This window comes from Apteryx mantelli, chromosome 6 (genome assembly GCF_036417845.1).
Source record: "Apteryx mantelli isolate bAptMan1 chromosome 6, bAptMan1.hap1, whole genome shotgun sequence".
In the NCBI taxonomy this organism is placed as follows: domain Eukaryota; kingdom Metazoa; phylum Chordata; class Aves; order Apterygiformes; family Apterygidae; genus Apteryx; species Apteryx mantelli.
Genome location: NC_089983.1, coordinates 14,243,240 through 14,262,494, shown reverse-complemented (window position 1 = coordinate 14,262,494; position 19,255 = coordinate 14,243,240). Strand labels below are relative to the sequence as shown.

General features: G+C 43.0%; 1 protein-coding gene across 1 annotated transcript in view; it reads left to right on the top strand.

The window, feature by feature from the left end:
• The first annotated feature begins 8,202 nt into the window (after positions 1-8,202).
• FAM117B (family with sequence similarity 117 member B) overlaps positions 8,203-19,255 on the top strand; it is a 34,230-nt gene continuing 23,177 nt past the window's right edge. Inside the window, exons 1-2 of the mRNA XM_067298506.1 lie at positions 8,203-8,989; positions 18,037-18,188. Of these exons, the coding sequence (XP_067154607.1) occupies positions 8,362-8,989; positions 18,037-18,188 (780 nt within the window). The 5' untranslated portion in view covers positions 8,203-8,361. The remainder of the gene's footprint in view (positions 8,990-18,036; positions 18,189-19,255) is intronic.

The window sequence follows — 19,255 nt, the reverse complement described above, 5'->3', positions numbered from 1 at the left end:
AGGGAAGCAAGTCTGTATTTACTACACAACATCTGAGCAGGTGGCATTCCTAGGTGGGCTCGCACAGGCACTAGAAAATTTTAGGGATGCAAATATTGAGAAAGGTTGGAAATTGAGCTAGGTGCATTTCAATTCCTGATGGGAAAGACAGCAGCTTCCCCAAACCCTCTACCATGGCCCAGGCACCTTTGGGGCAAGAGCATGTGCACTTAGTTCAGAGCAGGTACTGTTTTGGCAGAGTTTTGGGTAAAAGCCAGTGTGCATTGTCCCAGGATGCACGAGGTGGATTTGAGGAAGTGGAAAGGGCACAGGGGGTACGGTAGAAATATTTGTTTCAGGCATCAGCAACACGGTAGGTTTCAGCACTTGTCTTTGATCTATTTCTTTGTGTCCTCTGCCAAGTGCTAATAGGAAAAGGCTAATAGTCTAGGGCATCATGATAAAATCAAAGAGGTAACAGCAGTTGTACAGCCCATCTTCTCAGTGCCACTACTTGCAACAGGCCTGCAAGCAGCTCCTAGGAATGGTACAGGCTCTTTTCACTTCCCTCTCTCACTTAGCGCAGCCTTTGTTTGCCAGAAGTTAACACCCCAGACTACTAGAGTTCCTAAGCAGAAGAACTACAAATACATTTTTCATATGATAGTTTAATGTGCCTGGAACTGTGTGCACCTCATAAGAAGTGAGGTGACTTTGTGCTCTGTGGCCGGTGTTGTCACTGGTGGCTAGTGTGTATTTTTTGCAGTGACCAGTTTTTTACCAGTCTCTCTCCCTCTGGTTCCTCTTATTGGAGAGGCAATAACTGCGCCCTGCAGAGAGTTGCGAAGAAAAACTTGTAGCACCTCCAGCTCTCTGGGCTATGTAAAACCAGATCTGATACAAATCTCTGTAGTAAGTTTTAGGTCTGACTGCAGTCAATGAGGTTGGTGTTGCTGTTGCACACATCAGTTTTACTGGTGCAAGCAAGATGTATATGGGTGGCAAGAGAGTCTCCTGTAGGAGGCCTTGCTGGATCTCTGCTGACGTATAGTGGAACATATTTATTGGGAACCTGCATTACTGTTGCTATGCCAAGATATTTCTTGCAGGGTGATTAAAAATGATGAATCAGGCTTCAGGGACATGCAGCTGGCTTAAAATCATCACTAACAGCAGGCTAATTTTATTTATTATCCAAATTCTGGAAAACAAGAGTGCAAGTATAGTAAGCAAGTAAGCTTTACCCTGTGATCCTGAGGGATGGAAATATGCTAAAAAAAAAAAGAAAGTAGATGTTCCCATCTAATTGCATAAGCAATGAATTAAGAGTTTAAGTGAATACGGGTACTTGCAGCCAAACAGCAGCAAGCAGCAGTATCAAAAAGGCTTGTTCTTAGGCACGGTGTTTATTCTAGGAGAGCAGCCAGCCGCAGGAGGTACTCACAAGTTCTGCTGCTGCAAAACAGCAGTGACCACAAGCTGCAGACTTGGGAAGCCTCCCCCTAGCCCAGGTTGGAGTGCAGGAGGCAGGCAGAGGAACTGAACTCCACTGGAGAGAGGAGGGAGGGAGGCACAGCAGAATGGCAGCTGGCATCCCTCGTGGCATGCTTTCCCATGCCACTTGGGAGACTGCTGGCTCAGGGCCAGAGTTTGGCAGAGCTGAGCAGCAGCTCTTGTACTTTGGGTTTGTTTACTTCAGGGAGCAGCCAGGGTGCTCAGGCAGTCAGGCTGTTGCTGGCATTGCCAGTAAATGGTCTTCCATTCTCCTTTTGAGTGTGTAGGGGCTTGCAGCAAAGCCCAGCCTGGGGATGACCTGTAGACTCTGCCTCTGCATGCAGACACCCCACGGGCTGTGGCCTCAGAGGAGACAGGCACAGCCCAGCTCACAGCTCAGGGCGGCCGTGGTGCTGTGTTTTTTCCTATAGAAAAAGAGTTTCTGTGAGCTGCCAGGCAGGCTGCAAGTGTGTCCAGGGAAGCCAGGCAGCACGTGAGGGCCAGGTGTCCTCACGTCCTTCCTTCCACCACTGCTGCACAAACGTGCTGCTTTGGGCAGGGGGCTGGGGTCTTTTTGGAAAGACCCTAACCAGACCTGGTCCAGGGACTTGCTGGTCTCTCTGCTCTAAGGACAAGACACAACCTGCAGGTCCACCAGAGTGAAGCAGCAGCCTGGCCATGCCAGCTGTGACTGCTGGAGGTGTTTGTATGTCCCTGCCTAGCAAAGTGGGCCTGATGCCCTGGTTGAGTGCAGGATGAGGGCTGATAACAGCAGTGAGGCTTGGGGCTTTGCCCCGCTTTGTTTTTTTCACTATTTCAAAGAACACACGCTCTCTTTAAGTGATGGATCTCTGGGTCTCCTGGCTGCTAACTTGGGTAGCAAGTGAGATGTGTTGTAAAATCATAGCGTATGTGAGGACAGGATGGCAGGGGAAAAAAAAAAGGGCACAAAGTGAGACAAACTGATGTCAGGTTGAGAGGCAGCCAAATTAGTTAAAGACCCCCTGCTTCCCCCCACGGCTGAGTGCTAGGAGACTTCAGAACGCAGCTTGATCCTTGTTTTCTAAGTGGATCTTTTCCCAGATCAGAGAATCCCATGCTCCCACTCCATCATACCCCATGCTGAAGTTAATTAGTTTGTTTAACTATAGGGCTAGTATATGTATGTGGAGAGAGAAGCACAGCCATTTCATCATTACTTCTCAAATGCTTGAAGAAGCCATGCTAATCTGCATTTCACAATCTCTTTAGCTTTTTATAAATGTCATAGAAACAAATAGAAGCAAAACAAGATTGTAGACTTACATCAGAAGAAACCGTCTCTCTTTTCTGTTCTCTTAAGTGAATAGCATCTATAGTCATATGCCTATTCACCACATCTACAGGATGTTTATCATAATATAATCTAGCCGTAAAATCTACCTTATTGAAATATTGCCATTTATCAAGTAATTGATAACTGTGACAACAGAAGTAAATATTTTACTCACAGTATATAGTCCCATTATACTCACAGTATAGAAATTGTGGCTGGCTTGTGAGAGTAATCAGTGTTTAAATGTTCATAAATCAAGAATTTTCTTCTGTGGTTCAGACATACTCTTCTGCCTTGAGACCAGACATACAAAAACACACATTACATCTCCATATACAAAACAAATAGAGACAAATATCTCTATTATTTTTGCAAGCTCTGTGACTATGTGATAAAAAATACTAATTTTTTGGAACACACTTTTAAAGAAAAGTAATTTACTTCCTAAAAGCAAGAAAAGTTTTTTTGTCAAAAGGGAGAAGTTATGGGCACCTCCAATTGCAAATTACCATTTAGTGTCTTTCTTGCAGGGTATCTGTGGGAGGTTAAATAAACTGTGGCTTGCTTAAATGAACTAGGCCACTTCTCTCAATGGTACTGAACCCAAAGATTCAGAAATATGGTGGAAAGTATGTCTTTCCTGCTGCTTATGCTCTTTCCTAAGCAGAACCCAAGAACAGGTACAGTCACTATTGCCTGGCTCATGTTGGTGAGCCACAGTTGACTCCAATGGCTCCTTTCCTTTAGCAACTGGACACTGTTTCACAAGGTTGTTGTTTACTATCACTGCTGTCATCTAACGTGTTCAAAAAATCGATCTGTATGCATGGGAAAACATGTAGCATGTAGGTGAACTGGGTATTTGTTCCTGAAGAAATTAAACTGGTACTTCTCCCAAGTAATTTTGTGTGTCATGGATGTGTGGTCAAAACATCTCCCAAGCCTGCAGCTAAGCGTTGCATTAAGGAACAGGGTTTGTCAAAGAGGCATTAGCTTAAGGACAGTGAGGGACTGAAGCCTCAGGATATTATTTATATAACTTTTCTTAAAGATTGTAACTGCATAAACTGTGGCAAAGATGCATTTTGCTGTAAGTTCCTTATTGCATGTAGCTTGATTTACGTCCAAGGTCCTGTCTGTTCTTTGCATTGTTTCAACCTCAATACCTTATTTCAACCTGCTGGCCTCTCCAACCCCCTCCCCCCCCAGTATTCTGGAATATTAACTAGGCTGTTACAGCTTTAGAATGAAGCAAATCCTATTACATTTGTCCTGTTTTTTTAAATGTCTCTTTCACCTGTTTGTGTCGAACACCCACATAAAAAAACAAAACTAACTCAGTCTGCAGGGAAGGGACAGGAAGTGCAGTCAAATACCTGGGGCATAATCTATTATTTCTATTAGACTCACAGAATTTTAATCTTTCAACCTTCAATATTACTTACAACAACCGTAGGTAAACAATTTCAGGGTAGAGTGCTGCTTTATAGGTACTGCTCTGCATTTATTTATTTATTTATGCAATAGGACAAGAACATATTTGAAGTTGCTTTGAGCACTGTCATTTTTCATAAGGTTTGCTCATTACTATTATTTTAAACACAGTGTATTTTTCATGCATAGTACTCTGTGGGTAGTTCTACTCATAAACTTTCAGTCCTTAGTCTGACAAAACTTCCTGAGGTATTACTTCTTTTGAGAGTCAGTACAGTGGGATTTGGGCTTATGAACTTAGTTAAAGCCCCTTGACCCTTGTTTCTCTGTTTTACTTTCAGGGTTATTGTTTTGACCACTTCCTTGACTTGTTTATGTTCCTGTTTTCAGAAGGTTTCAAATCTGTTTATGCAGCTCAGTGTTTTTTATCCATCTGCCTTTGAAGACACTTTTGACATGCTTCTAACATCTGGATTGATTTGTTTGTATCTTCAGCTCTTATTGGACACTATGCTTAAAAAAGAAATTGCCTGTAACAGGATGCCTGCAATTCCTGAATTTAATCTCCCAGCAATGGCTACTAGCCAGACGTTTTGAAAGGTTTCTGGTTAGGTGCTGAGGGTCTCCAAGCTGGTGGGAGGTGAGAGTGTCATTACCTCCCAGGAGGTGGCACTTTAGTTTGGTGTGTGAGCATACTCATATTTGCTCAGATCATGCAAGCCAATGGGTTGATGAAAAAAAATGAGGTAGAGAGAAGCTGAATCCAGAGATGGATCCCATGTATGTGGGATCATGAGTGACTCCAGTGGGTTTGATCATCTAGAAGGTTGGTTCAACTGATATCAGTAGAAGACTCATAACCTCTGGGAAGATGATGATTTTCATTCTTATTTTTTGGATCATTGTTAGCACCCTTACATTAGGTGTTATGAGCAGAACAAGACAGTCACTGATGTGAAAGAGCCACAACCTAAAGGTTCCACCTGAAACTGTACAAAATGTATTGTCCAAAGTTGGCCTGGACACCATTTGGCAATGTCCATATGTAGTAAGGGTGTGACAGCTGAAACAAAACTCAAATCTTGGCAGATGCAATCACAGGGAAAGCCTGGCACGGGGGAGGAGGTTCTGTATCCAAGTTATTGTGGGCTGCTTTTTTTTGCTTTGATTTTTGTGTAACTTAAAAAACAAACTTTCAAACTATTTTCAAGTAATTCATAATGCTGCTTGTTTCTATTATTTCCATAGGGTGTAGGAGTAAGATCCTGTTGTTACACATTTGTTACAGTTTAAACAGATTAATGTATGAAGTACACACAGTTTGATTAGGTCTGAGTACATGTCTTTACATGTTGCACTTTTGCTCAGGTCTAATGCATGTAAAGCGATACAAGTGGCGTTGAGCAGTATTCGTAAAGGCCTTACTTTATATTCAAAACAACTGTGTGGAGCAGTGCCATTTTTGCATTGTGACAATAATGTGGGAAGTACTATAATTGTTACATGTATCTTGTGCATTCAGAATTGTGACTTGGCTAAAGTTCATCATGCACGTAAATATGAATCAATACCTTTAATCTTTTGGCCTCTTCAAGAGGAATCAGGAATTGTTCAGATTATTTTATGCCTTAAAAATATCTTTATGCCATACTGCTTCCAAACAAATCCAGTATTTCTGGAGAGGATAAACTGTCCAAATAATAAAACCTGCTGAGCAACTGTACTGGCACTGGCAGTAAGCAATATTCCTTTGTTACACCAGGAAGAACTGTAAAGAGGATTTCACCTTTTTATCCAGATTGAAAACTGCAACAAAGTAGTGAATAAATGCTGCATAGGTCCTTTTGCACTGTTCAGACTTTTTGCAGTGGCAACAATCTTTCAAGCTTTGGGGGAGTGAGGATAATCATATTCAATAACTTGATTAGCCTGTAGCATAGGACACCACTGATCATTAGTATGACCACGCATTGTCCTGGGCTGCCAAAAAATGCAGCAAATAGGTTCTATTTATTTCTCCGGAACATGCCAAGGTGCTCTTTTTCTGCCTCCAGGGCATTTACATGTGGAGCATTATGAAGAGCAGGTTCTCCTTCCAGTATATACATAGAGTCACTGAGGGAATTATGTGATTCCTTTACCTCCAATGCCAGCAACACGCAGCCCACGCTATTCTCTGCCTCTCAGCCATTCCTGGGGAGGACAGCACTGTTTCCGTGATGTTTCACTAATTAAGCGGGTAATCTGTGATTATGGTGCTTTGCCACATTGCGCCAGCAGTGCTTGTGATGGCTACAAGAACAAGGCTGTGAAGTGGCCCTACATGTGTGATTTATACAGTGATTTAAGTAAACTGCATACTTTAAGAAAGGGTAAAACAGGACTGATGGTGATCAGTCAGGCTTCTGGTGCCTCTCCCTGACATAGCCACTTTCAAGTGTAGTCCAGGATAATTCCCAAGACAGAGCACAGCCTTGTAGCCAACTGTGGTTGACCCATCTCTGTCCTGCAGGCCGGATTACTACAATTTACAGTACCTGTAAACAGGTCCTGTGAAGGACCAGTGTTCTTTGAAAGAAATTCAGTTAGTCCAGAACGCAAGAGCTAACTTACTTGGTCATCAGAAACACATCAATCCTGTCCCCTTTTGCCAGTCTGATTTCTCATTAAAAAAAGCTCTTGAATCTGATGAGAGCTTTAATCTCCAAGGCCTTAGGTAGTGCTGTGTCCAGGCATCGTTAAGAAGGGCCTGTGCATATAATCTCACCCTTCAGGATTGTTAAAACCATCAGCTGTGAGGATGGAGCTCTTCAAAGGGGAAGACAGGGCTTTTTCAGTAAGGGAAGCTTCAATCAGAAACAGCAAAGGAAAAAAGACGAAAAAGAAAAAAAAAAGCTGAAGACAAGCAAGAACAATATGTAACTTGTCACATCATTTGTATCACACCAATGGTATTCAATTGCAACATGCAATTTGCAGGCCAATACTGAAAAGAATTTGGGTAAAGAAAGTCCTCTTCAGTAGCACAGAACTGGCATTGGCCAAAAGGGGAGAGAGAGGATTTATTGATTCCTTCATGTGTTGAAAGTGCTAAATGGCATTTACCTTGCATCTAAATAATACAAATTCATGAACTATGGCCTATTAAATGTATGTATTCAATTCTCTAACATATAAAATAAATCAGGTTAAAAGGTTGACTGCAGTTAACAAGGACTTTTAAAAGATTTGCTTTGAAGATGCATGAGCAAGGAATCTAATGGAGAACCGTAAACACAGCAATTAAAGGAAAAGGGGGTCAAGTCTGCCTGGATATTACCCACATATCTGGTGCCATCATCAGTAATGCTAAGCTAGCAGCAAAGCAATTGGATAAATTGCTGCTGAGCCCTTGTCCTCTCTTCCATTGCATTTTGAGCTAAAAATAATTGAGCAGCCCTACTTCTAACGTACAACAGTTTCCTTGGGACAGGCTCCGGGGACACGAGTGAGCCGTAAACGCTTTTCCCTGCCGGGTTACAGACTTCCCGCGTGACCTTGGCCAGCTCACCCGGCCCCGCTTTGCAGCGGTATGCACAGCTGCGAGCTCTCACAGACACACACGCCCCCCGTTACTTCCTCTGTCTGCTTTGCCTTTCGCGATGACGGTCCCCGGGGGCACTGGGGATCCCCCGCGGCCGCGGCCAGGGGGCTCCTGGGGCCGGAGCCGCCGCGCAGGCAGGGGGCCGGGGCGCGGCGGCGGCGGCGGGGCCCGCACCCGCACGTGCGGCTCGCAGAGCGGGCCCGCTCCGAGCGGCCTCGTGCGCCTTTAAGAGCTGCCCCCTCCCCGCTGCCCGCGCAGGCTCGGCCACTCAGGAGCGCGCGCCGCAGCCAATGGGCGCGCCGTAGCTGCGCGAGCGGAGCCGCGGCGTGCCCAATGGGCGGGCGCGGAGGGCGGGGCGGGCGGCCGGGGCACTATTGTTGATGAGGCGCACGGAGCCGCCGGAGGCAGCGCGGGTCGCCGCGGGCTGGGGACGGCGAGGACGGGAAGGGCTCGCGTGCGGCGCCCGGATCCCCGCGAGGACCTGCCCGCGCCTCACGCCTTCCCCTCCCTTCCCCGTCACCGACGGTCTTCCGCGAGCCGCGCGTCCCGGCGGACAATGTCCCACCAGCGCGTGAGGCGCAACGGCTCCCCGACCCCGGCTACCTCCCTGGGGGGCGGGGGGCCCTCGGCGGCGGGGAGCGGCGGAGCAGGAGCGAGCAGCCGCCTCCAGCCCATGCGGGCCACGGTGCCCTTCCAGCTCAAGCAGCAGCAGCAGCAGCAACATGGCAGCCCCACGAGGAGCGGCGGCGGCGCCAGCGCCCCGGGCGGGGGTCTCCCACGCGCGGCGCCCGCCTCGCGCAGCATCAGCCCCACGCGCGCGGCGGCCACCGGCGGCGGCAGCGGCGCGCGCGGCGGCCCCGCCGTGGCCACGCAGACGCCGGGGGGAGGGGGAGGCAGCGCCGCCGCCTCTGCGGCCGCCGCCGCCGCCTCCTCGCGGGGCAGCCCCACGCGCGCGGGCGGGGCGCGGGGGAGCCCCCCGCGGTCTCACCAGCTGCCGCCGCCGCCGCCCCCCCCGCCGCCGCCCCCTCCGCCGGGCTGCGGGCCCTCACCTTGTTCTTCCCCGGTGCCTCCGCTGCCGGAGGGTAGCGCTACAGCCGCTGGCAGGGTCCGGCATCGGCGGCACTCGCCGGAGCAGGGCAGGAGCTCCCCGGAGAGGAAGAGCCCCAGCTCCCCGGTCTGTAAAGGTGAGCGCTCCCGTCACTGCGTCTGCCTCCGCGCGCCGCGCACCTGCTGGCCGCGCGGCGCGGCCGTTACCGCGGGGAGGAACGTTGGGAGCGCGCGGCGCGGCCGTTAGCTGCTCGAGGAACGTTGGGGGCTGCGCGGCGCGGCCGTTACGGGCGGCAGGAACGTTGGGGGCCGCGCGGCGCAGCCGTCAGCTGCTCGAGGAGAATGAGGGGGCGCGCGGCGGTTACCTGAGGGGAGCAGGGGGGCGGCGCGGTCCCGGCGGCGAGGGCGACCCCCTCGGCCGCCGGGGCTCAGCGTGGCCGGGCGTGAGTTTGTAACTACAGCCTGGTGTCTGTGGAGTGGGAGGGCTGGGGTCTGGCGGTGCCCTTCGCCGGTGGGGGGGTGCGGCGTGCCTAAGAGCACGCGGTGCTTCTGGAGGTGAGAGGAAGGCTTGGAAAGGCTGGGACAGGAATTGTGCCCAGGCTTGCACCGGTTTTAGATCCTGGCTGCAGCGCTTGTCGGGTGTTTACGTGTTGAAGGGCTCGTTGATTGTGTTACTGTTCTTTCCCTTCCTGGCTCTTAGAAAAGGGACAGAGAAAGTAAAACGTGTCATGTGAAGAGTACAGCCACTCCCGTAGTATTTTTGCGAGTACTGCTAAAGGTTGCCAGATGAAAGGATAAAGGGTGTGAGAAGAGAAGAAATGAACTTCAAATACTTCAGTACAACAATAAGAATAATTTGGTATCTGGGAACTGTAGGGTAGCCTTCACATCTTCCCTTTCTCTGCCTCTGGTGTCAGATAGTATGTGTTTTTGATCCAAGTAATGTCCACAAGCCTGCGATTAAAAAACTAGCTGGCATTACACATGTATGTAGGAAAAAAAGTCTTCAGTGCCTCTCTCTTAGTAGTTACTTGCAACATAAACCTTGCAGAAGGATGTGTGAACTTGAGAGTGATGACAAGCTTGCGCTACAGCAAAGATAGAAAATAGTATGGAAACGGTATACATTTTGTAGCAAACTGCTTTTTACTATTTTTGAATAATTAAAACATGCTGAGGGACACTGAAATGTAAGCAACGTGTGGCATCTGGTTGAGGATACTAGAGGCTTACATATGTAAATCCTTGGTCTTAGGATAAAAGTTTACTCAAAAGTGCATGTGTGAGGATTTGTGTTATTGTCGTCAAATCTGGAAAATCAGTGACTTTCAAGATAACAAAGCTACAGCTGGTATTTTGTCATTAAATTGCATCCAGTACTTACACAAAACTGAGTAATACGCAGAAGTGTGAAGGCAGAAATCTAGGACCAGCACCATTTCCATTAACTTTTCCACTTCTAATGTTGCTCCCTCTTCTAAAATTATGATTGAAGCTACACTACAGTTTTTATCTAGCCTAACTCTTGAGGAATGATGCTACCAAATTAGTCATAACCAACTGGTACAGTACTTAGGGTAATGCCTGTGTGCCTTAATTTTTCTTTTTTTGTTTGTTTTTTTTTTATTCAGACATACTTCTTTGAGATTACCATATGTCCATTTCTCTGAAATGTAAGAGAGCAATGCCACAAAGGCATTTAGGTTTTGATTTAGATCTTCAGCTTTCCAGATAAGGGTAGTGTGTTTTGCTTAAGGTCATATTCTGAGGCTTTGGGTTGAGGAATGTGTATATTCTTCATCTGAGATTCTTGTTAATCATTAATCTGAAAGACTTTATACACATTACAAAATTCATCTTTGTTCCTAGAACTTATAGAAATTCTCCCCCCAAAATGCAATCTCCTAGGTAGCCTGGAGAATGAGGAACAGATTGCCTGCCCTTGAGATCCAGGTTCAAAAGCCGTTTGTGAAGGCTTATATCAGACCACTTAGAAGGGGGAAAAAGTTGCAGCGTCTTCAGATCATCATGTAGAAACCTGTTAAAACCACACTGTCTAGCTGACTTCTTTACTGGACCTAAGAATTAGCATATAGAATGAAAAAAGTAATTTGATCACTAGTTGTTTACCACTGCTGTGTTAACAGATAACCCCACTAGCTTTTTACAAGATGAGGGGAAACAGAAGAGTAGTGTCCTTTTAACTGCTGCCATGCATTTAAATTTCTGAACAGTACTTATATTGACCCAGAATTAAAATGCAAATCAAGCCAGTTTAATATTGATTAACATTTGTATTGTATAGTCCAGTGTTTGTTAGAGATTGAGTTGACTTAATTTTTGCTTTGTATAGGTGAGAAAACTTAATGGTAGCTGAGAACAGGGAAGTGGAACTTTATTTTTGTTTACATGCTTAGAGTTGTGAATCCATGCAAGGGTAAACCACTTTAGGGTAACATTCAGAATCTACTGCAAAATAACTACGGTTTTGCTGCTTTTTGTTTTCAGTTGATGATGGCTTTCATTCATGCCTACAGCTGCAGCTTTTTTTTTTTTTTTTTTAAGATGAAACGAGGTTAGACAAAGTCATGTCTACTTCTGGACTTTGATACTGGTTCTGTAAGTTGTACATTTAAGGCTCAACTTCTTATTTGTCTGATTTTCTTTTCTGGTAAGCAGTTGAATAGTTTTGAATGTAAAGTTTTCTTCAATATACTTAACACATGAGAACGACTTTAAAAATGTGACTTAATAGTTTTTTTCTCTTGTTTTTTAGACCTAGGATTTCTGAACTGAATTGCAACTAAATTTGGGAATATTTAGCTGAATCTTCTGTTCAGGATGGGGTAATTACAAACTGAAGATTTCATGAAACACTTTCTTTCCAAATTTCCATGCCTCTCTTGGTGCTTTCCTCCTAAATAATATGGCCAAGAGCCTACATCTTTCTTCTGACCGCTTTTTCATCTTTTACTGTCCCTCTCTGTAGTCTCCAGCACTCATTTCTCTGACTTCAGCTTCTACTTCCATGTTAGTCAACACTGATTTTCAGGTTTCTGTGCTCTGTCTTTCCTATCACTTTTGTGGTGATTGACTCTTCTGCCTCATTTCTACACTGCAGGGTCTGTCCTGCAAATCCCAATTTTGGCTCGCTTTTTGCATACACTCCTCTACCTGCAAACTATCCCTAGTAGAGGAAGTTAGACAATCATCTGATTTTCTCTTCACTTTTCCCCAAACACATTTGCTTTATTCCCAGTTAAATAGCTTTTCCACATTACAAATTTGGGAATCAGTTAATGACATCTTTACCACCCATTGACCTTCTTCTCTTTCTGTTGTTCTACTTCCCCTTACGGGATCCTGTTACTTCTGAAAGTAAGCTCAGAATTGTTTAGTTGGATGTGATTTTGGGCTCTACTAGCTGAATGTAGAATGGTCAGTGTGACACCACGGAGAAAATCATAAATGTCCTTTTGTCAAAGTATTTCCAGTAGAGAGAGCCTAATGTATAGTGGCATTAGAGCTTTCCAATGACAATGTCCTGAGATATGATTTGCATTTCAGAACATCCTTATTTAAAACAGGAAAGTGTATGTGCTAGACTGGGAACAAATCGTCTCATTTTGACCTACTAGTAGACTACAAAATGTTTATGCTCTACTTCTATTATTATTTTTATCTTGGTTTATCTACTGAGTAAAGAGCAAATATGATAGTCAGTTATTTGTGTTCTTATATAAAACAGGTCTGAGAAGAGTTCAACTGTAAACCACAAGTACCCTTTGGAGACAATGAGTAAGGTACAGTTGGAGCTTTAGGAGCCAGATGGTTGGATTACCAAGCCCAGATATCAAGGGAGGCCAGTAGATAGATGATGGGTACCAGAAAAAGTGTGCCTACGTATGCAAACCAAAGAGTAAGCACATCAGAGGTGTTCAACTCCGAAAATGTTAGGACACATGAGGCTATGTGAAGAAGAAGATAAGGACCAATGCCATAACAGTCGTTTACTGGCCAATTGAGGTGTCTTGAGATTCTGAGAGATATCCCTACTGGATAGTGAACTTTCTGCTATGTTGCTGTTGACATTATTGGATGTATAATATCAGTCTGAAAATTAAGGAGGAAAATTGGTTATCTTTATCTGGGACTACGCTGTCTTTTAATGGTTTAGAATAGTATATGGAAGAGTAATATTAAAGCCTACTTATGTGAAAGGAAGTGATAGAAAATGATATAATAGTATATCAGAAAGTCTTAAAGAATTTAGATGGGAATCCCTTCTTGGGAAGAGTAGAAGGAATGGAACTCCATTATGCTCTTAAATTTCACTGTAGAATTTATTTCTTTTAACAAATTGGTGAGTGATGAAGTAATAGCTGAAGACTTGTCAATGTTAATTACAGGATTTTGCAGTAGTTATATATGACTGGAGTAAAAGAGATACAGAGGGTCTTGTGCACCATTAGCTGCCTGCTTTGCTTACCTAAGCTGTTTAGCAAATAGTAGGTATAAACAAAGTGAACTCATTTTTACGATCTCATATTTTAGGTTTCTTGGGGCCAGCACTGCTGGGAGGTTTATTTGAATTTAAAATGTTTTCATTTATTGGAAGTAAGTAACTTGAACATCTTGGGCTTTCTGAGGTTTGGTTTTGTAAAACAACATTAATTCAGTCATTCCTTTACTGGTAATGATTTTAAATTACTAGATGCTAAAGAATGAGTATTTATTTCACATAGGTGACAATTTATGTGAAGATTATACCCAAAACCCAAGACAGTACAAGCTGGGGGTCAACCAGCTGGAAAGCAGCTTTGCAGAGAAGGACCTGGGGGTCCTGGTGGACAATAAGTTGACCATGGGCCAGCAATGCACCCTCGCAGCAAAGAAGGCCAGTGGTATCCCAGGCTGCATTAGGCAGAGTGTTGCTGGCAGAGCGAGGGAGGTGATCCTACCTCTCGGCTCAGTGCTGGTGAGGCTACATCTGGAGTGCTTTCTCCAGTGCTGGGCTCCCCGGTACGAGAGACATGGACATACTGGAGCGAGTCTAGCGAAGGGCCACAAAAAGGAGGGAGGGGCTGGAGCATCTCTCATATGAGAAGAGGCTGAGAGAGCTGGGACTGCTTAGCCTGGAGAGGAGAAGGTTCGGGGGGGATCTTATCGATGTGCTTAAATATCTGATGGGAGGGCGTAAAGAGGAGGTGGTCAGACTCTTCTCAGTGGTGCCCTGTGACAGGACAAGAGGCAACGGGCACAAACTGAAACACGGGAAATTCCACTTCAGCATAAGAAAACCCTTCTTCACCGTGAGGGTGGTTGAACACTGGAACAGGTTGCCCACTGAGGTAGTGGAGTCTCCATCCTTGGAGATGATCAAAACCCAACGCGACCTGGTCCTGGGCAACCTGCTCTAGCTGGCCCTGCTTGAGCAAGGCGGTTGGACCAGATGATCTCCAGAGGTCCCTGCCAACCCCAACTATTCTGTGATTCTGTGAAAACTGTCTTCCAAAGTGAATATATGCATTGTACTGTGTGTCTGTTCTTAATACCATTGAGCCTGTTGAGTACTTTCAACCAAATATGAACAAGTGGTTGTAATCTCAAAGATGTTGCATTTTTATGATTTTTGGGGAAAAGAGAGCTGGTTTAAGGAGAGAGATCCTATGAATGTCCTTACTGAGGAAAAAGCTGACCGAAAAAGCTGACCAAAAAAACCCACTCAGCTCTATTACTAGATGCCAGAGAAGCTTATTTATCTCACTGTTTGGATATTTCAGGTGTATAAAAAGCTTCAATTAGAACTTTCTTTGTCAGAGAATTTGATTCTTGATTAACGGCATTCTGTACTTTTCCTATGGCACTTTCTGCTACTTGCTGATTTTATTTTGTTTTCTCATGGTGTCTATTAGAAGCTGGTTCTTTGGAGTTTTTATTTTCCTTTTGGAAAACTTTAATTGCAAATGCTTAGAAGGTTGTCAACAGGGATGTAAGATCAATCTCCAGGTTATACTTCAGCAGTAATTCTTATTTTGTGGTTCAAGCACTTCTAACAACAGTTCTGAATTTTTTAGGAAAATTAAAGCAAAGGTGAATTTTCAGAATGTTTTTTCTCCTAGGATCTTTTCATGAGATAGAGATCTTCCCTCTTATTATGTATAACAATTTTTTTCCGTCAGGTGTCCAATTCAAAGATGTGTGTGCTCACAATAGGGTTTCCTTTTTTTCAACTGTTATTATAGTAATAGCTATAGAATCTGAATGTTTAAAAAAAAGAAAGGCACATCAAAGTGTTCTCTTTCACTAACTTTCACATAGTTATTGGTAAGCATGTATATTTGTTTAATTTTGCACTGTTCAGTCACATTGTTTGACTGCCTTAGCTTAAATCATCTTCACAGGTGCGCGCCTCATTTTACAATTGCAATAGGTGTGTGCTGCAACAGTTTACCTATAGTCACTTCTGTCAGTTGGGCTGCAGTGACTTGTGGAGACTTGGTAACTAGCTTGTTATTTTCCCACACTACGGCTTTTTTTGATTTGTGTCCTGTATGTTCAGTACTTTGTTTTATTATTTTGCTTTATTTGAGACTAGATTGCAGAAAAACTTTGTTTCCAGATAGATTTTAGTGTGTGTGTCGGGGGGGGGGGGGGGGATAGCAGGGTTGGTATTTGTCACAAGTATTTGTTTAAAGAGATAATCAGGCCAATTAAAACAAATCTAATATTTAAGAAGCTTCTGTTTGATGAAACAGCTCCATTGTTTTTCATCAGCCACAGCTGTTGTAACTGTTATCTCTGTGGAGGCAGATCTCTTGTTATGTAGGTCACATAAAGGGAAAATAGCAGCTGAGCACTTGCTCCAAGAACTGTAGAGGAAAATGTAATGAAAACATCGTAAATGTTTCCACTGAAGTGTTCTGAAACACCAAGAGGATTTGAATAGTAGACATTGGCAATTTGTATTAAGATATGTTGTGATAGTATAGTGCCTGCTTAAAAAAAAAAGTGGAAAAAATGTATTCAAACATCAGCAGTTCTTGCCCAATATAAATAAAAAATGAGTTGAAATCAGAATTCCGTAATGTAGTTAATTTTGAAGGAATATTTAAATTAAAAGAAAAAAGAAGGTATGTTTAGGCTTTGTGCCTTGAAATAAGCAGCTTCACTTGAACTTAAATAGTAAACAAGCTCTTCAGTTTTCATTCTCTCTGTCTGGCAAAATACTCCTTCCATTTTTTGGTGGGGGAGAGGATGCAGTAATAGTTTATGCTGCTTCAATTTTGAAGATGTCTGTTGCAGTTGCTTTGCAGATGATGTGACTGACCACATGCTTCCTGATTTTTTTTTTCCACATCCTTTCTGTTTCCTCTTTGTAAAAAGATAGAAACCTCTTGAAAAGGAAGAATAATAATTTGGAAGAAAAATAAATATTTAGGCAGAATATGGCGGCTATTTCTCAGACAAATAGCGTGTTTGATATAACTTTGGAAGTAAGTATAATTCTTTAAGAATGACGTGTTGCTTTAACATACCATCTTCTTCCATGGTACAGACAAATGGAATCTTTTTGATGTCTTCTGCAAAGATACCCTTCAGTATGCTGTATGGTAGTAGTCAGTCAATTTCTTTGATACAGAACTCTTCAACTGCCTGGTAACTTTTAGACTGAGATTTGCTGCTAATCCCTGAGAGCAGATCTGTTATGACCTCAATAGTAAGATTTTGATGGTTGTTGGTGCCCGTAGAAATAATTAACCAGATGAGGATTCTGGACTAATTTATGTGAGAGTTGCTGGTTAAAGCATTAATAATTGTTTCCTTATAGTTAAATTGAAATATTTTGCACTGTTTTAATGTATACACTTCTAATGCAATATTTGCATAAGCCATATTAATTATAGAATATCACTAGACTTAAATTTGAAGGACTAGTGTTCTGAGAGACTTAAATGTTATCTGCAACACTGAAGCCTACACATAATAGGTTTTATTAATTTTTACATGTCTTTATTAGATTAAAAGTGCTGGGAAATTGAATTCTGGACTTCTAAAGGCAATGTTTTTATTTTTTTGACTAGCTGTCTGATAGTAATCATGGACAACTTCTTTTGCATGTAAATTCATTCATGTAGAATGTCAATTGCCATGTTATTACTACCTCTAGTGCAGAACTTGTCCTATGGCACAGTCAGAAAGTGTATGTGACTGAGAGTTCTTCCCAGTGCTCTTCTAAAGCTTCCATCTGATCTCCGTATCATTTGCTGTGTTCTAGCCATTTGTTTCATCCCTTTGTATTCTTCACAGATTGGATCAATATGTGATATTTTGCAGGTATAAGTCTGTGGGGAGAACTAGATGGATTGATAGTAAGCTTAAATATCGTGATCTCTGAATTGGCATTTCACATCTGGAATGGCTAACAACAAATAGTGTGTATGTGTGAGCATGTGTATATATCTAAAGCCTGGCTCTTTCCTGTTTGCCAATTGCTGTTAATATCTAGATTGCTGTGAAAAGTGGTGTCAACATGAACACTAAAAATGTTACATAACATTTTGCAGGAGGTGAAGTGTCACATGAATATGAATGTAGTTATCAGGTAGCATGTAAAGGGAGGAAATGCCTTGATGTCTTGTAATATGTAAATCATTATCTAATCAAAGTTGACTTCTAGAATTATGGGTTAGATGTACATCTTTACAAATCTGCTATATGTTGTATTTTGGGTGGTTACTAAAACTTGTCAGCTTACAGTACCCCTTGAATTAAAGTAGGCAAAGGGAGAGGATTAAAGGTATGAACTCTAATAAACTTTAGCACAGGTTTTTTTGTTAGTTTTTGACAGGTTTAAGGAAACTTAGTTACTTTATTTTCTTCCAGGCCTTAACCATTTAAGAATCCAATGACTGTTGTGCTTTTGAGGGAATAAATGGTGGTTTATTGGTACCAATGCCACATTTTTGACATAGGATGTTTTTCAGAGAAACCGTAAAAACACATTGCACTGCATATTAAAACTGAATAGAACCTGAAATAGCAAACTTGATTCCTATATTGAAAGTATCTTGTCCTATACTTAATAGCATGGCTGTTCTGATTTGATATGTCTTACCATAGATAATTAAAATAATTAAGCGCTCTGATTTGCTTTCTTTCTAATCAAATGTTCTTATTCCAGCTGACAAATCCAGACCACCTTCCTCAAGCCCTTCCAGTATTATTCGCCGCACTTCCTCACTGGATACGCTTGCTGCTCCGTACCTTGCTGGACAGTGGCCTCGTGATAATCATGGGCAAGCTGTTCCATGTATGAGAGACAAAGCCACACAGGTAGGAGAGATTTTTGTCTTTAGAATATTCTATATTTCTAAAGTCTATATTTCTAAGTACGAAAGCAGGATTTAATGCAAGAAGCTTTTCTTTGAAGCATTCACTTTGGCTTTCTAGATTGTAAGTTCTTGTTCACTTTGAAATTACAGAAGTTCTGCCTTTGATATTTCACGCTTGGGTTATTTGCATCATTCTCTAAGAGAAGGCCATGAACTGTGGCACCTGTTAAGAGTGCCACTTTCTCCTTTTTTCTCTCAGAAGAGCACTAATATATCACACATCTGTGTTCTCATTGTTTGTAGTATGTGGAGGAAAAGGGATTGTGCTGGTTAAGTACCATTTAGTCTTTAATTTATGCAAATGAACTTAGTGACTCCTTATATGTGGTTCTGTTTTAAAATTTCATAAGAAAGTTTTTGTAGTGCCTTTATAAAAGTTATTGTAGCCTTTCCTATGAAAGGCCATTAATCCTCTGATTGTAACAGGCCTCTTAATATATACATTGAAGTGCTGCCTCTTTTGAGGAATGAATGATGCTCAAATTTAGTTGAACTGCAAAGCATTTAAAAAGTACATGATTTACTGATTAACTTCAAGAACTTGACAAAATTTCACAACCTTTTAATGGTGCAGTCCTATGCTCTCTGTGAAGACAGAACCAACAAACAGTTGAATGAAACTGTGGCATTACCAGAGCTGTAAGTTTACCGCATGACACTTGTTTTATCAAATTCTGCTTACAGGGAGCAGTCTTACATGGTATCATACTGTATATGGAAGTGGTTCAAGGTGGATTTTTCCATCGAATATCACAATGTTTCATTCCTGCTTCTGTGAATACAGTTTGGCAGTGGTTTTTCCCTAACTTGTGGAGTGAAAGAAAGAACCAAACCTCTCAAGTTTTAAGTCCCTAATCCTAGAGCATGATTTCAACAACAGGCCTTCACCAGTTCCTAAGCATGTATCTGAACTGCATCTGGAAGATATACAGGCAGCTTGTGAGACATACTTGAGTTTAAGCCTGCCTTAGTTAGGTGTGGTAACAATAATGAAAATGCAGCCACACG